A 17351-nucleotide genomic window follows, 5' to 3' on the forward strand; every position below is an offset into this window, starting at 1 on the left:
TGGAAGAAATAATTTTGATGAGTCACTTTGATGAGTTGAGAGAGGCAGGAGAACTCAGACCTGGGCCATCCAGAGCAGATTTAACCCTTACAACTTGGTCTAGTGACCAAAAAACAACCCAGACTCGTGTTTTTACAACTTTTTTAATATATATTTTTATAAACAGGTCACGTGATAAAATAGCACAAGAAACACTTACCAAATATAAGGTTATATCTTCCGCATATACAGGAGAATGAGGTCGTTATGTACAATAAGAAAATGATTTTAGGGGTTGGTTGGTTTTGTTTGTGTTCCTCTCTCCCCTTAGGTTTTCCTCCTACAGTCATTGGAAATCTCACAGCTTCAGTTGCAGGAATACTTTGGGCAAATGGACAGCTTCCCCCTCCTGATTGGGGGACTGCGGGAAGAAGGGCTGAAGAACCTGGCTCCTGAGCACTTCAGCCTGGAGCCTCCCTGGCCAACTCTTCAGGGGCAGGGAACTCTTTGGGCTGTTGAACTCTTACTTTCTATCAACAGCATCTCTATCTCTCTCTCTCTCTCTCTCTCTCTCTCTCTCTCTCTCTCTCTCTCTCCCTCTGGCTCTCTGGGAATTAGTTACTCTCTTCCAACCAGATAGGGATGTCCCAAGATTGGTTGTGGGTGCTCAAGGTTGGGAGGGAAGGGGTTCCCAGCCCCTTCCTCAGCACTGCCAAACACATGCCGGGATCCCCTAGGACTTCCAAATGTCTTGGGATCTGACAAAACATGGTTACAGCCCATTTGGACAGGCAAAGGTTTTGGAAGCTGGGAGAGGTAAAGGAGGACTAGAAAGGAGCCCTCCTCCCTTGGGTGTGATGGGTGTGCTGGCCACTGGAAGATCAGAATCACTGGTCGGTGCTGATCCTGACCCTAGGCCAGGCTCTCTGCAGATTCCACCTGAGGAGACCTATCCAGGGTGAAGCACAGTGCTGAGAGGCCTGAGCTCAGCGGGGGTAGAGGCTGGAGTGGGTGGGCTGCTCCCAAAGCCTGACAGCCTTGTGAGTGGCTCCAGATTGGGGTCTGTCGGGTGCCTATTCCACCCTTGCACTTGGGTGGATGGGCACCAGTTAGGCTAATGTTGATTATTCCAAGGTCTGCATCCTCCTAAAGCTGTCCCAGCCTGGCCGGGGCCCAAGTATCTGTAGGCCAGGGGGAAAGAAGGGGATAAGAGGACACAGAGGACAAGAACTGACCCACATGGCAACAAGGAAGAAGGAAAGCCACTGGGTCAGGTGGGCATGGGAGAGTTGGGCTCCTCAGGGGGCCATGGCTTTGGCAGTGGCCTGTGACGCCTTATACCCCTTGGAGGGCTCCAGGCGCGGTGCAGTGGAAGATGTGGGAGGCCCTTGGGGGCTCTTCCAGGCCCCTGAGTCCTGGGGGACCAATCCCTCCATCCCCTTGGGCCCTGCCCGGGATGGGGGACAGCGGGGGAGGCAGAGAGCAGAATGAAATGGGGAAGGCAGTGAGGGCATCTGCACTCAAAGCATCCTCCAAAGGACCTAGCCCCCCCGAGAAGGCGGGCGAGAGATGGCGGCGGCTGTGGCATGGTGGAGGGCGGGCGTGCAGTGCGGGCACGAGGGGCATGCACAAAGTCCCCGAGTGTGCGTGCTTGAGTGGGGCTGGCCCCTCTGTCTCTTGCCCCAGGTGGGGATGGAGCAGAGGAGCAAGGGAGGCACGGGGCGGGATTTCCCTCTGCTTGCCCCGCCTCCAGCGCAGGGCCGAGAAGTGGTGCTCCGGCAGAGATGGAAGAGGGGCTACTGCCCAGGGCGTGGCCGGTTCCCGCGGCCTTTGGGGAAGCCTGCGCTATTCAATGACGAGGCAGCGCGGCAGGTGCTGCGAGAAGTACTTGAAGAGCTCGGGTGTGGCTCCAGGGCAGTTGGTCAGCTCCAGCTCCTCCAGCTCTTGCAGCTGCACGAGGCCCGATAGCCCCGTGGTGGTCAGGAGCGGGCATCCTGCAAGAGCAAGGCAACGGAACAGCTGTTCAGCATCTCAGCTCCACGGGGAAGGAGGGCAAGACCGGAGAGGGCGGTGGCCTGCTGGGGGTGGGTCCTACAATAGGTTTAATGGACGGGACCTGTACTGGGCGTGGAAGGGTGAGAATCTAACAGAATGGGCGGGACCTGCACCAGGGCGTGAACGACGGGAAGGGAGGGGACTGCTAGAGTTCGCCCTTCCTCCCACCCGCTACTTGGGACGTGATTAGCCGAAGCCTGAAGTGACTCTGTCTGCCGCCTAAGGGACCTCAGGGAGGTCAGACTGAGTAGGCGAGTAGACGACACTGCCCACGAGGCATGCAGGAGGTCTCACCTGCTAGAGATAAGAGTCGCAAACTCCTCATGGCTAAGAGGTGCTTCAACCCGAAGTCCTGCACCTGGGCGGAAGTGAGAGGAGGTCGTGTTAACTATTTCCACTTGCCTGGCAGCCGCTAGAAGGGCAGGAAGTGGGGGTTCAAAATGGAGATGGAAGCGGAGCTTGGAAGCACCCATGAGAGCCTTAGAGAATCCTAAGATTCCGCTTCATTTGAATGCTGGGCGTAAAGGGATCCCAACGGGGCCCAGTGCAGTTCAAGAATTGTTTGGATTGATGCTACTCCCCACTCCCCACGCCACCCACCGCATTTTAATTTCCAGATCCCTGGGGGCATGGAGGTACCTGGCAGCACCATCGCAGGTAGAGGCTGCGGAGGGACGACATGGTGGACAAATAGCTGAGGCCAGTGTCCGTGATGCGTACACACCTGTGGTTGTACCAGAGCGGGGGACTGCCCACCTTTAAATCGCTTCACCCCATTCCCACTTAGGTCCCTCCCTCCTTTCCAGAAGTGGTCCTACAACAAGCCCCTGCCCCACCCATCACTGCCCTATCCTGGTCCCACCCCTACACTTGCCCTCCCTGTGACTTCCCCTTTTGGAACATGGCTTTTCCTCCAGGCTGTGCTGAAATTACTCTGACTTTGGGCACACCATTCTCTGTGGCCTTCCCCATCCCAGGAGCCCCGTGGAATGGCACCACCCACTCTAGGCTTCCAGTTCCTGGAGATCCCGCCAGTACCAGCCTGGAGTGTAGGGGTGTGTGCACCTGTCCAGCACGAGCTCCTCCAGGCGGTGCAAGTCGCAGGCCACATATTCTAGTGCCATGTCGGTGATCCGAGGGCACCAGGAGAGGTCAAGGCTACGCAACTTTCGCAGGTTCTCAGCTACAAGCTCCACTCCATCATCAGTGACCTTAGAGCAGCCTGAGAGGCTGAGTGAGGTGAGGTTGGGCAGACTGTGCACCACATTGACCACCCCATGGTTGGTTATCTCCCAGCAAGAGAGCAGGCGCAGCGTGTGGGTGCTGTGGCCCTGGCGTGCTGTGAAGTAGGCCAGTGCAGTGTCAGTCACGTGGTAGGCCTGAAGGCTTAGCTCTGCCAGGTTGGGTAGAAGTTGCGAGATGGCAGCAATGGCATCATCCGCCACATTGATGCAGTCACTGACGCTCAGTGAGGTGATTCGCGCGCTGAGGCTGGACCACAGGCCGGCCTCAGTGAAATCGTTACAGCCTGACAGCTCCAGGCGCACCACTCCCTGCATCTGCTCCAACATCACCTACAGGCAGGTACAGATCAGAGGCTAAGACAGCTCCCCCACACACTCCTGGTGCCCATCCTGCCAGGGGTAACGAGAGTTGCCTATGGAGAGCAGAAGAAGCTTCTGGGAACCCGGAAGCAGTGCCTCTTGGGTGTGGACTTGTGTAAGCATGCATCAAGCTAAATTCCAAGGAACGCACTTAACCTGCTTGTTATACTTTGCCAATATTCCAAAAGAGAGGCAGGGCACAGGAGACCCATGAGCAAGGGCTTGGCCAGTGTGGGTGTTTGGAACAGATGATTTGAATATTAAAATTACAATCCAGGTCCTGGGGGGGGAAAGGGCAGAGTGCCCAGATGCTTCTTCAACCATTGCTCCTAGGAGACTCTTAGTTGTCCCCTCTCTCCCACTCCCTCTGGCATCCCACTCACCAAGGCCAGCTTCACTAGCAAGCACAAACCCACATGAAATTGACCACTCTTCTGCCCCAACCTTGAAATCTTATTCTTTTAAAGAAGCCCATATTTTCATTTTGCATTAGGCCCTGACAATACCATCCTTGTTACTTTTTGTCCTATGTACACCTGAGCATCCTCTTGGCCCCTCCACCTCCCGTGTCTGTAGGACTGCTGCTGCCTGTGTCTGCCCATCCAGCCCTGTCCACTCCTAGCCAATTTTGGGACACACCTCTAGGCCAGCGTCAGTGATGGTGGAGCGCTTGAGGCTCATGGCCTTGACTCCCTTCTTAGAGAGCGCGTAGTTGTCGATGAACTCACAGATGTCTAAGTCAGAGACACCAACTAGGCAGAAGCCCTCAAAGCCTCTAGCGGCGAAGCCCTGCAGGTTCACAAACTCCTTCTCGCCTCCAGGCAGCACGTTGTACAGCTCCTTAGCATGCAGCACAGGCGTGAGGCCTGCCCAGAACTTGGGCTGGTAGAGCACACGCCGCCAAGCCTTGCACACCTGGGCTAGTATGCACTTCTCACATGCTGAGAAATACCAGAAGAGCCCATTAAGGATCTTCTCATCTGTAGCCAGTGGTGGCCGCTCCACTGGGGGTCCAGGCACCGGGCCTGAGGCTGGTCCACTGGCTGGGGGGCATGGCCCCCCGGCCAGAGCAACCCGGGACAGTGGTGTAGCCAGGCTGGGAGGTGGAAGGGTGGGTGGGGGTGGAGGCTGGCAAGGGCGGTTCTTGGCAGCAGGGGTGCCCTTGGTGATGCTGGCTGCGCCTAGACCGTTGGGCTGGCCAGGCAACTTCACTAGACCATTTCGAGGCAAGCATGGAGGCTTGGGGTCACCATCGATACCTGGGCTCGACATTTTCCTTGCGCGTTCTGTGGGTGAGACGGGAGGAACAAATGAGTGTGCCAGTCTCTGGAGTAGCTAGAGAGCTAGCCCTCTGACCATCCTCTTCCGCAGCACTTCCAGGACCACTCAGCAGAAAGGATCCTAGCACATGTCTTTCTTTCTCTGACTGTACTAGAGACTGGCTGATCTTATTTATACTAGCCCAAGCATCCACAGCCGGCCATATTCACTGGCTCAGCTGCACTGCCCACAGGTGCTTTCTGATGTTTTGATTCCCATTCAAGGTTAGGGAGAAAGAGAGCCTTAATTGCTCCCACTACCTCTGCCCTCTTGATGCCCACTACTGGGGCTTACCCTGCTGAGCAGGATCAGGAAAACTAATGAAAAGTGTTTGAGCAGTCTCCCTCCTTCGCGGGGTGCCAGCAGCCCTCAGAGTCATAGACCAGCTCTCAAAAATCTGTGCACCAGGGCGGGAGAGATGGGCTTGGTGGTTAAGAGCACCACCAACTGGTCGTTCTCCCAAAGGACCCAGATTCAATTCCCAGCCCCACATAGCAGGTCACAACTGTCTGTAACTCTAGTTCCAGGGAAATTTGACACCTTCACACCAAATGCACATAAAATAAAGTGACTGGTTGGGCTGGAGAGATGGCTCCGTGGTTAAGAGCATTGCCTGTTCTTCCAAAGGTCCTGAGTTCAGTTCCCAGCAACCACATGGTGGCTCACAGTCACCTGTAATGAGGTCTGGTGCCCTCTTCTGGCCTGCAGGCAGACACGCAGACAGAATATTGTATCCATAATAAATAAATATTAAAAAAAAATAAAGTGCCTGGTGGTGGTAACGCACCCCTTTAATCCCAACACTCCAGAGGCAGAAGCAGACAGATCTCTGTGAGTTTGATGCCAGGCTTGCTCTACAAGAGCAAGTTCCAGGACAGCTAGGACTGTTACACAAAGAAACCCTGTCTCAAAAAAAAAAAAAAATCAAAAAATAAATAGATAAAATAAAGTTAAATAAATATTTTTTTAAAAAAAAGAATTTGCGCACCTATAGTAAACTCTGAAATGCAGGCATCTTCCCATAGTTGCTGCAGTAGCAGTAGAGTGATACCTATAGACATGCTTTTTCATATTAAAAAAAATTAAAATTTTCTGTGTGTGTTTTGTTTGCATGTATGTATGTGTATCACATGGATGCCTGGCATCCTTGGAAGCCAGAAGAGGGCATCAGATCTCCTGGAACTGGAGTCACAGACCCCAGGTCCTCTGTGAAAGTAGCAAGTACTCCTAACCGCTGAGCCACCTTTTTAGCCCCGCTGGACTTGCACTTTAATCCTCCACCTGACCCAACGAGGACGGTGCTGTGCTATCTGTTGTACACACAAGGAAGTGGAGGCCAAGGCCAAGGCCAAGTGAACTGCTTGTTTGAGGTCACAGCCAGTAGTTAAGTAATTGTGCTAAAGTTTGGGCCAGAGCTGGAGGAGGAAAGTCATGTGGCAGGCCAGGGTCACCTGCCCATAAAGCGGGTCTGGGTCACTACTCATCTCAGCTCCCTTCAGATTCTCAGGGCTGCAACCGGGTGGTGGAGGGCATCGTGAATGGACAGCATGGAGGGAAAGGACAAGATCATCACAATGCTATAACCATTTGCTCTGCATTCCAGATAGAAATGTCACGTCCACCACTACCCAACGTCCAGAAAAGAGGTGGTTTTTCCATGGGTTTCACTTGCAGATTCAAATTTGAACACTCTGAGTTCAAATGCCCCTTCCTTCTTTTGTTTTGTTTTTGAGACATGATTTCTCTGTGCAATAGCCCTAGCTGTCCTGGAACTCACTCTCTGGACCAGGCTGGCCTCAAACTCACAGATATCCACCTGCCTCTGACTCCAGGGTGCTGGGATTAAAGGCGTGTGGCACCACCACTCAGCCCCTACTTTGAATGTGTGTTCTTGGCTAGCCACTGGTGACTTTATTTCCTCAACATGAAATCTGGGAGGTGACACCACAGACTCTCTCCTGTGGGAGGGTTTTACAGTGTATGGTAGGGTAAGGGGCTTGGATGTTTCTTTCTGAGTTCCAGAGCTGACACAAAGGCAAATCATGATCTCCTTTCTTGTATGTATGTGTGTTTCTAGAACTGAACTGGATCCACATGTGAGTTGTTAACTCCCTGCCCTACAATCTCAGAGGAGTCAACAAAATTTCCTCAGGTCCTCTGTTATACCTGGTCTTCTGTTATACCTGGTCTTCTGTTAAACCTGGTCCTCTGTTATACCTGGTCCTCTGTTAAACCTGGTCCTCTGTTATAACTGGTCCTCTGTTAAACCTGGTCCTCTGTTATAACTGGTCCTCTGTTATACCCTCATACCTGGTTTCAGTGGGTCATAGCCTCACCAGGGAATCTTGCACAGTACCAAAGGATGCATGAGGAAGCTACCTAAGGGGTGGACACTGGAATATGCACACCCTCAGAAGAGAAAGACTCACGTTACCTTTTAGGCTGGGACCCCTTTCTGGAGCTGCAGGGCCAAGGAAGCTGGCCACTCATGTTTGCAATCTGGCTTGACACAAAAGACAGTGGATGAGAACCACCAGGATGGAGTCCTCCCCTCTGCTTTACAGCACTATCTCGTTGACTTTCTATACTGCAAGGTGATCTGTGCCAGTGGGGCACCTCTGGGGAGGGGGAAAGCCCTGGGCTGGAGTTTCCCCAGAACATGGTCCTCATGACCCACCACCTAGCTCTGTGTCTAAGGATGGCCATTGGCAATCCACCCCAGGCCCTTAGTACTATCTCCCTATTACTTCCCTCCTCAATGTCTATGGGACCTGGGTAGTAGGCCAGTTGTTTCCTGAGGGAGGTTTTCAGCCTTTGGCTGCTCTTCTGTGCTCAAGAACAGGCAGTAGCAGCTACACAAAAGCTAGTAGGACAGTAACTATCTCTCCCCAAATGCACCCTGGGACAATCACATATTTTAGCTTCACAGCAGACACCTTTGTGTAGCCACTATTGTTCCCCAGTCTTTATACAACGAGCCTGAGGCTCTGAGGAGTTGCAGTTGTGTGCCATGGCAAGGGGAGTCCAAAGTGTGGTTACTTCGGTTCCCTTAGAGCAATATAGGGAAGGGGCCTGTTGCAGGACAGCAGCATTCATGATGGGAAAAGATGAGGTTCTTCCTTGACTGCTCCAGTTCTTGTTCAGCACCACCCACATTCCTGGGAACTGTGCTGAAGATGGAGAGACAGCCCCAGCCAGAATACCCGCCATATCCCTGATTCACAGTCTACGCCTAGACCGCCGCCCATCTAACCTCAGCCACTAGGCGCAGAATCAGCGCTCTCGGAGCCCCGAGAACAGCACCATGGACAGCTCCCGCGCTCATTGGGGTCAGCTGGGCTTACTGCCCCACAGACAGTGGCGCGGAGGAGGGGTGATCGGTGGCTCCGGCAAACCCAGCTCCACAGGAAGAGGCAGGGGGAGAAGCCGCCCGCTTGGCTAGGATCCGGAGGAGGCTGCGGAGGCGGTGCCAGGGGAGAAATAATCCAAGAGCTGTGCCGATTTAGGCTGAAAATGCTCCCAGCCGCGGGTGTGCACGTGGAGTGCCTGAGTTGCTGGGGGTGTGTGGGGGGAGATGCACGTGGATGCCCCGGGCATTTGCAGGGCTCCTTCCTGTCCCTTGCTGCAGCGCTGGAACTCAGGTTTGCAGAAGCACACGATCCCCTTCCTACCTTCCAGACTTACATCAAGTAGGTGAAACCAGGCCAGACTCTGTCTAAATGCCCCATCCAGGCCCCTGCCCTTGGTTGGAAGTCACAGAGGCAATCCTGCTGCTCCCCAGCTTTATGCTTAGGGGGATTCTCACTTCTTCTCCCACTTGTGGCAAGATCCAAGCCCAAGCACCTCCTGTTCTGTGGTTCAAAACTGGGAGCAGTTACACCTGGGCCCAAGGAAGGGCTGAGGCTTTCAGAGAAAGCTGGGCACATAGGTAAACAAGAAGTTATTGAAGGGCTCCAGCAAGGATCCCTCTACCCAGCCCTGTTCTCTAGCCAGAGGGTGACATAGGGCCTCCTCCCAAGTGTTGGAGAGACAGGATCTCATCATGTAGCCGAGGCTGGTCTTGTATCTGCAGCACTCCGGCGACCTCACATGCTAGGATCACAGATATGCACTACCATGTCCAGTTAGATCCCCTTCTTCATTCTGCAACTCCTCTCTCCACCCAGGGTGGCTCCCGTAGCCTGTCTGGAGTTGCCTGCTAGAAGGAGGACAGATCAGTGGCCAGGTCACCCAACCTGCCTCTCCCTCCCCAGGCAAGCATCTTAGGCGCTAATACTGGGGAGAGGTCTTCTGGAATGATGACTGAACTGCATTCAGTCTCGGGCCCAGTGTGTCCAGTGTTCGGTTTAGAGTGGGATTCTGGGTCAGCTCTAGGCTGCAGAGGGGCTTGAGGTCCCTGAGTCCATCCTAGGCTAGGAGGAGCTGCCATGTCCTCATCATCCCGAGCCTCATCAAGGTACTCCAGGGGAGAGCTGCCTGTGGCCTTCCATCTCCCTAGAAGACTGTAAACATAAGGAATACGGTGGGCACAACGGGGCTCCTGGGAAACTTCCAGTACTTGGCGATTTCCGGATTAACAAGGTGCTGGGCCACAAGGACTTGCCCCTTCTGTGTATCCAATTATTGGCCCCCAGGACCCGAGTAACTTCACAGGCTTACCTCCAGTCCTGACTTCTTGCCCAGTCAGGCCTTTGTCCTTTATTTCTTTCCTCCTACCCCCATCACCTGACCAAATGGTGACCCTTGCTTGTTCCATAGACTTTCTCTGCTGCTGCCCCCATAGCTAGGATCCTAGTATTCAGAGTGTCACCCATCACAGGGACTGTCCTCACTATCTGTCTTTTCCCTTAGCCTGGTAACTCCTTGAGGACAAATGGTACCATGACTGTGTGGTTTCTGGGTACTGCTGAAGGAAGGAACAAGAACTAGTCACCCAAACTGCTGCTAGGGGTGCAGCTGCCAGAACTTTAGGGGCTTGGCTGGTCAGTGGGGCAGGAGCAGCTCGAGAGCTTAACTCCAGGTACAACTGTGGCTAGTATTTCTAGGGAAGGAACTAGATTGGTGTCAGCACCTGGCTTCCCAGTCCCTGTGAGCTTGAGGTGCAGATACTGGGGAGTGGAGCTCTTGCAGCTCTTTTATGGCTAAGTCCCCCTCTGAAGTTTCATGGCTAAAGAATATGGCTGCCCGTCCCCCTAAATCTGGCCTGACCCTGGAAGAGACAGGAACCACCGAGATGATGGGAAGAAGGCAGCCCTGTCCTCCTAGCAGCCCCTGCCTCATTACTGTCTGGAGCGCTACTGGGGAAAACAAGGCTCAGAGATGAATCTTTCGGAAGCTGCATAAATGCACAACTTGTCCCAAGACCCCAGCATTTTCTGATTCCCAAACCCTCAGACCAAACACGTCCGTTGCATTTTGCTTCTCTTTTTTTCTGTCTCACTGGGTCCCGTGTCTTCCTGTGATCTGGCTAGTGGCCTCTGCGCATAGTTCTCATCCAGTAGGGTCTCTAACCCTGAAGTCCTAAAGATTGCAAACTACACACCCACCAATATCCCACTCTTCGCAGCTATCAGTCTAGGGGTTCTTCCCCCATCTCTGACACAGTCATCTCTGTGAGCACCAGGTCAGGATAGCGGCCACCTTGGATGCTGGTGCCTGCCCTCATAGAACCTGCCCTGATCAGTTCCTCATGCTTGAGAAAAACAACCCAAATACTCATATCCAGCTCAGTCTGTGGTGGTAGCCCCAGGGACTGGGATGACAAGCAGGGTAGCTGGGATTGGGGGCACAGTGCAGGCAACATGATCAGTGTCGGTGCTGTGACTCAGGGACATTCACATCCCTGCCACTTTGCACGTGTCAACAGCAGCATCTCCTTCCACCCCCTGCTGAAGCAGCCTGGGGGGGGTGGATGTGCCAGGGATTTGGGGATAGAGAGACCCATGGCCCAGGAGGTACATGGGCCTTGAGAAGAACCCACGCTGATGCTCCAGCACACTGAGGCTCTGCGACCAAGCTAAGGGCAAATGGCCATGAGGTACTGAGGTTTTAGCTTATTAGGTCTCCCCTGTTCTGCAGAATATGAGACCTCCAAGAGGTAGGCCCGAGGATCCTTTAGACACCTGCCAATGCAGTCCAGCTGCACTCTCCGCAACCCGTTTAGGGTCACTCACTGGCCTCCCAGACCTTGCTTTGTTGCCCCCACCATCCTTCCTGTGCCAGTCCTGGAAGGTACATCAGTGACTCCCACAGGTGAGGACAGTTGAACGGTGCCAGCCAGAAGCCCCTTCCCCTGTTTCTGGGATCCACCTGGCTCAATTTCTCAGGGCTTCCTGGGTCTAGATCCCTTGCTTTAACCTCAACAATGGGAGGAGACAGGGCCCATTCATGTGTCAGGAAGTGAGAATTTGGGTGAAGGGGTGAGTGAATATGTATCCAGGACTCAAGGGAATGGGTGGCTGGGGAGTCAAGAAGTGAGGGTTGCAGGAAGTGGGGCAGTTGGATTCTGAGGTATCTCAGTACCACCCATGTTTTCAACCTTGAATCTCCCTCTCTCTCTCTCCTCCTAATGGCTTCCAGTCCAGCTCTCAGACCGCTTCTAGGCAGGACAGCCAGGCTCCGGCAGGCTTGTGACCTCATCTAGGAAGCCCCCAATATTTCAGGATCTTTTCCCAACCCCCACCTTCTGCTCTGAGGCTCCTGTCCAGCACCCCATCAAAGTGATGGTCTGGAAGAGAGGGTCCTGTGTCCAAAGGGGCACCAGGGAGGCCTGTACAGACCCTGGTCAGTGGGCTATGGTACAAGATGGCAAGAGGGAGCAGGTGAAGTGGCATCTGCCATCTGCTCCTGGGAGGTCAGCTGCTGGCTCAGGCTGGGAGGGGCTAGCAGGAGGGCTGGTAGGCCAGATCCAGGCCTCAACAGTGCAGCCTTCTCTCCTGGGATAAAGGGCGGGGAAGATCCCCCATTGACCTAACATCCCAGAAGGACATGGAAGCCCTGCTCAGCAATCTCAGGGTACCCAGTTCCCATTTTGAAGCTTTCCAACCTTGGCCAAGGCCCATTCCCTTCTCCAGAACCAAAGACATGCCAGCCCACTCCTTCTGCCTCCCTGTGGGCGGCAGTTCTATACCAGCTCATGTCCAGAAGGTGTCCAAGGCCCCTAGGCCACATATCCACATGGCTCCTCCCGTTTAATTGTATCAACACCTGTCACGTCCTCTAGTCCGCCCGAGGCTCATAGAGCTGAAGTGGGGAGAGCCTAGAGCCAAGCCAGAAGGAGTGGGGGCTGACTGCCTGCAATTCCACGTCCTCGCAGTCACCGTGCTTCCTCTCAAGCGGTTCCGTGGTACCTGACTGCCTTGCCGGTGGAGAACGGGGTGCGATCAGGCTGGCTGCTGGGGCTAGGGGCTGTGGAGCGACCGGTTGGCCCAGCGACCGGAGGATGAGGTGGGGAAGGGGCTGCGATTACGTAAGCCCTGCTCAGGCGGCGGCGGCCGCGGCGCAGTCCCAAGTCCCCACCCCGCCCCCTCCTCATTGTAGCCTCCGCGGAGGCAGTGGCTCGACCTGGACCCTCCCCTCCCCGCAGCCTGGCCGCGCGCGCACACACCTTACCTCGGCCAGGGCTTCTGGCTCATGCCACGCTGTCCGCCGGGCGACCTCGCGTCATGGGGAGCCCAGCACCAGAGCCGCCAAACGCGGAGGCGGCCGAGGTGCTGGACTGGCTAGCAGGGCCTGACTGTGCCCCGCGCCCGGTGCTCCGCGCCAGGGCCCTCTCGGCAGAGCCCAGAGCGGAGCTCCCCGGTGGGAGAGGATCTGCCGCCCTGAGCCTCCCACCGGGGAGGCTGAGGCTGTGCCCAGATAAATAAGGCCGCTTTGCAGGGAGCCCGGCGGGCGCCTCCTCCCTCCCCTTGCCCTCCTCCCCGCGCTCCTCCTCCGCGCTCCTCCCCGCGCTCCTCCGCGGCCGCCGCCGGCGCCGCGCGTGCCCCCCGCCCGGCCCTAAGAGCCGCGCCCTCGCGCGCTCCCGGCGTCCGGACCAATCCCAGCTCTCGAGCCAGGCTGAGGTGTCGAGAATCCCGAGCCCCGCCCCGCTCCGCGCAGCGCGCTCCCGGTGTGGTACCGACGGGCACGCGCCAAGTACCAGCGCCCGCTCGGAGACCGGTACTTGCACAATAACAAACCCCGCAGGCCGCGCGTCCGGGAGGACATTGGATGGGAAACAGGGCGCGCTGCCGAAGAGCAGCTTCAAGTGACCCTTCTGCACCAAGCGGTGGCAACCCAGAATCCAGCCCGCTGAAGAGAACTGGGGTCCTTGGCGCGAGTGTTTGGCAGAAGGGTTCAGGATTCTACGCAGATGCAGACGGCCCTATGTGTTCTTGCTTGGACTGCCACCTGCGAGGGCGAGGAAGGGGAGGCCCTGTGGAGACACCAGCACGATCGCACCCCTACACACACACACACACACACACACACACACACACACACACACACCCCTTCCGTATGGCGCAGGGCAAGCCTCTAGGATCTCATTTCCTTTCTGTTCCTGCTGCTGAAGAATCTTCCTTGGTGGTGACATAGTCACGCACCTGGAGAAACCTGCAAGCAAATGACTAAAACGAGTGTCAATGAAAACACATGACAGTGTAGAGATAGTGGGGAGGGGTTACTTCTAAGAATGCCACAAACGATCTGAGACGCCCTCCTCCCCGGGACAGGGGGGTGAGAGACAGGAGACAGAAACGGTTCAAGAAAGGGTGTGCAAAGATCCTAAGGCCTTGAGTTCCGCAGGTTCCGTCTGGAATGAAGTGGAGGTCGGGTGGTAGCTGCCCGAATGGCCCCAGGCAGGTTCGTGTGGAGGACCCTGTAAGGGTTGCTGGTTGGATAGCTGGCCTCCCAACAGGCTATGGGATCCTAATCTGGGGTCTCTTGGGAGCAACGATAACAGATGTGGGGACAGCAGAGTAGCGTCTTGAAAGGAGGAGCTACAGGGTGAAGTGTTCTTAAAGGAGACCAACTGGTGTTGGGAAACATGGCCTCGTGGGACTGTGAGAAAGGGAAGTAAACTGGATCCCGGCTGGTGTGTGTGTGTGTGTGTGTGTGTGTGTGTGTGTGTGTGTGTGTGTGTGCGTGCATTTATGTGCTGTATATAATCGTGTGTGTAGGTGCCTATAGAGATCAGAGAACAACCTCAGGTGTTCCTTAGGCACTGTATCTCTCTCTCTCTCTCTCTCTCTCTCTCTCTCTCTGTGTGTGTGTGTGTGTGTATGTGTGCATACTCGCATGGAGATCTGCCTGCCTCTGCCTCCCGGGTGAGAGCTGCCACTGCCCAGCTTTTACCCTGTTTTTTGAAACAGAATTTCTCATTGAACTTGAGACTCACCATTTATGTTAGACCGCCTGACCTGTAGGTCTTCAGGATCCCTGTCTACCCTTCAGGGCTGGGGTTATCAGCAGGTACTTTTCCCTAGCCCATCATCACCTCGTCTCTCTCTCTCTCTCTCTCTCTCTCTCTCTCTCTCTCTCTCTCTCTCTCTGTGTGTGTGTGTGTGTGTGTGTGTGTGTGTGTGTGTGTGTGTGTGTGCGTGGTCACTGGCTTGGAGCTGACCAAGTAAGCTAGGCTGGCTGGTCACTGAACTCCAAGGATAAGCCTGTGTTTTCCTTTCCAGTACTGAGGATACAGTCAGTCACATGTCACAAAGTTCAGTTTTTTTGTTTTTTAAAGTTTTAAAATTTGGATCCAGGGATCAAACTCAGGACCTTGTGCTCACAAGACAAACACTTTATTAACTGACCTCTCTCCAAGGCCCTGGCTGGTTTTTAACATAGTGAATCACTGTTCTTCTAGTGGGGCCTCCAGTCCAGCTTGCCATAGCCAGGACAGGGCAGACATCTGTGCGGCTGGGACTGGAGTGTCACCATCTTGCTTGGATATGAATCAAAGAAGGCGTATTGGCGTGGAATGGAGATGAGTGTAGACATTGAGCCATCAGAGGGTGTCCTTCCCCCTCATCTAGTCATTGTCCTTGGACAGGTAGCCAGTGGGCAGCAGGAGGGGACCTTGGGCAGAGGGTGTTGTGCCTTGGCTTGGGCTTTATGACGAACACAAGTGTGAAGGGTATGAGGTGGGCCTAGGCACACAGTGGCCCTGGAACGGGTCCCAGAAAGTGGCCCTGCTTTTGAGAAAACAACAATGAGAACACTTAGGAGATTATTGAATATTGGTCTGGTGGGGCCCGCCTCTCCTGCCCCCCCCATCAAGGGACCCCCCCCTGTTTCCCTCTACCTCTGCCATCCTCCCCAGGTCAGGCACCTGTTTTTCTCCTTCATGGCATCAGCAGCTTCCTCCTTACTGGTCTCTCCCCGTCCCTGCCCTGTTTCCCCCAGGGTTCCCAGGGGTCAGTTGGCATGCAGTAAGGGTTCGTCTCTCCTAGGCTGTTATCTTCTCTACTGTAGTCTGGGAGACCCTGGTTCCTTGGGCTCTGTACCAGCCAGGAGTGTACAACCCTCACCTACAGCTCCTCTCTCACCTGGCATCTCACCTGGAGCAGCCTCTTGTCACCTGCCCCCGAATGAATTTATTTGACTTTCAGACTTGGCAGTCCTTTCTAGAAACTTTCATTTCTGTGTCTGCCCACAACACCAAAATCCTCCTCGTCTCAGCCTGGGCCTACTGACTCTCTGATGGTACAGTTACAGTGGGCGGGTGGCTCACAGAATCCCTAGAGGGCTAAGGTGGGGTTCCCTGGGCACCCAGCAGAGCACAGGGGAGGTGCACACATACACATGTGGTCAGGGAGGATAGGGAAACTGGCTTTTGAAGCACCTCCCGTCAAGGATTCCTGCTTGCTTTTGGAGACCAGCTTACGTCCTGAGAGAAGTATATCAGACGAGGTCCAACTGGCCATACTTGTGACTTTTCATCTCTTTGAAGAATATGAGGTAGTCTGTGGGACCAGTTCAACCAGGATGCTCTCTTCCTGGGTTAGTCTTAAGGGACTGATATGGGAGCATCTATGACCTTGGCTCCTAAGGTCACATGGAGTGTCTCTCAGTGGAGCACCCCTCAAGTGAAACACGCTCACCAGGAGGACCCCTCACTTGAAACACTCTCAATTGGATCATCTTTTAATTGAAATGCAATTAACTAGAGCAGCCGTCATGAGGAGCGTTCGTTCACATCTGGAGCATCCTCCCGTTAAGCGTCCTCACCTGGAGGACCCCTCATTTGGAATACCCTCCACCGGACACCTTTAAACCAAAACACAATTAACTGGAGAACCTTTCACCTGCAGCACTCTCCGTGGGAGCACTCACTACCTGGAACCTTTCTGACTTGGAGCACCCCTCTTTGGAGACATCCCTCATCTAAAACCACCCCCACCATCATTACCCTGACACCATGGATGTCAGAGCACAGAGGACTGTCTCCTGTCTAGACTGCTGGGGTCCAGCTCTACAGTGATGGGGGACTCTGTGGGCCCAGGACTGCTGGCACATTTGACTCAGAGACAGAGGGCTGAGGGAGCACCAGGGGACCACTCCCTGGGCCTAGAATGACGGCTCTACTCCTGCTCTAAGTCTCGTCACAGGAGCTCCTCAGGCACGTCCTTACGAGGCTCTAGTGCTCCAGAGACACATGGCTTGGTCACATCCTCCATAGGCTGTTCCCTGCACTGAACGCCTTCTGGGAAATGTGACTGGGTTCTAAGGAGGGATGCTTTGAATATTTTAGCACAGTACCGGTGGTGAGCAACCCCCTCAAGGACAAAGTGAGTCATCCTGGGGCTAGATAGGAACTTGGTGCCCCTAATCCTCTGTACCCTCTTTTCCTACCTCTCCCTCCTTCACTTACCCTGTGCCCCTTTGCATTCTTCTTCCTTTCCCCACCTGTACCACTGGGCCCCCCTTTTCCTCCACCCGGTCCCTGCCCAGAGTCAGAGGCTCGAGAGCATTGGGGGGAAGCAGGTGAGACAGCTGTCGTCTGACGGCCCAGATGACAGGGCGAGGGCACCAAGGTTCGCTGGTGGCCTCTGCTCTGGCCTGGCCCGCCCCCTGTCAAGGCTGAGGATGACTCAGGGCTCAGCTGTCACCTCAGCAGCAGCGTCGCCTAGTGATGGCGGTCTCCCAGCAACGGTCGTCTCCTAGCAATGGGATATTTTCCCCTGGCCCTGGCTGGAGCCAGTGGCTATTTTTAGCTCAGCTTCAAATCAATCAGCAGCTGCATTTTGGGCTCCTCATAAGATGCAAGGTGTTGCAGGGTGGTCTTCTCAACAAATGAAAAAAAAAACCACAGAGATAGAAATCTTAATGCCTGCCCCCTTGAAGTGCTGGGCTGAAGGTGGATGCAGTCAGATCTCATGGGAATGGGTGGGCACTCGAGACGGCTTGGGAGCTGGC

The 17351-nt window shown here is 54.8% G+C and overlaps 1 protein-coding gene across 2 annotated transcripts; it reads right to left on the reverse strand.

Moving 5' to 3' along the window:
- Positions 1-127: 127 nt before the first annotated feature.
- Positions 128-12862, reverse strand: Fbxl16 (F-box and leucine rich repeat protein 16). 2 transcript variants are annotated; one of them, XM_048436118.3, is made up of 6 exons: positions 12565-12862; positions 4278-4924; positions 3100-3608; positions 2674-2758; positions 2329-2392; positions 128-1973 (listed from the first exon to the last, which is right to left on the reverse strand). In XM_048436118.3, exons 2-6 carry the CDS (start codon positions 4908-4910, stop codon positions 1825-1827), a joined length of 1440 nt encoding a protein of 479 aa, XP_048292075.3. In that variant the 5' UTR covers positions 4911-4924; positions 12565-12862; the 3' UTR covers positions 128-1824. The 2 variants fall into 2 exon arrangements, with proteins under 2 accessions (XP_048292075.3, XP_048292074.3); XM_048436117.3 differs by having other exon boundaries at positions 12570-12861.
- Positions 12863-17351: the final 4489 nt, after the last annotated feature.

Source organism: Myodes glareolus, chromosome 9 (genome assembly GCF_982192425.1).
Source record: "Myodes glareolus chromosome 9, mMyoGla1.1, whole genome shotgun sequence".
NCBI classification, from domain to species: domain Eukaryota; kingdom Metazoa; phylum Chordata; class Mammalia; order Rodentia; family Cricetidae; genus Myodes; species Myodes glareolus.

Excerpts from the sequence above, each read along its gene's own strand:
- Fbxl16 (XM_048436118.3), bottom strand. The coding sequence starts at position 4,910 with ATGTCGAGCCCAGGTATCGATGGTGACCCCAAGCCTCCATGCTTGCCT. Across the intron at positions 3,609-4,277 it reads TCACTGACGCTGGCCTAGAG|GTGATGTTGGAGCAGATGCA; the intron begins GTGTGTCCCAAA and ends ACCTGCCTGTAG. Across the intron at positions 1,974-2,328 it reads GCGACTCTTATCTCTAGCAG|GATGCCCGCTCCTGACCACC; the intron begins GTGAGACCTCCT and ends TTGCTCTTGCAG.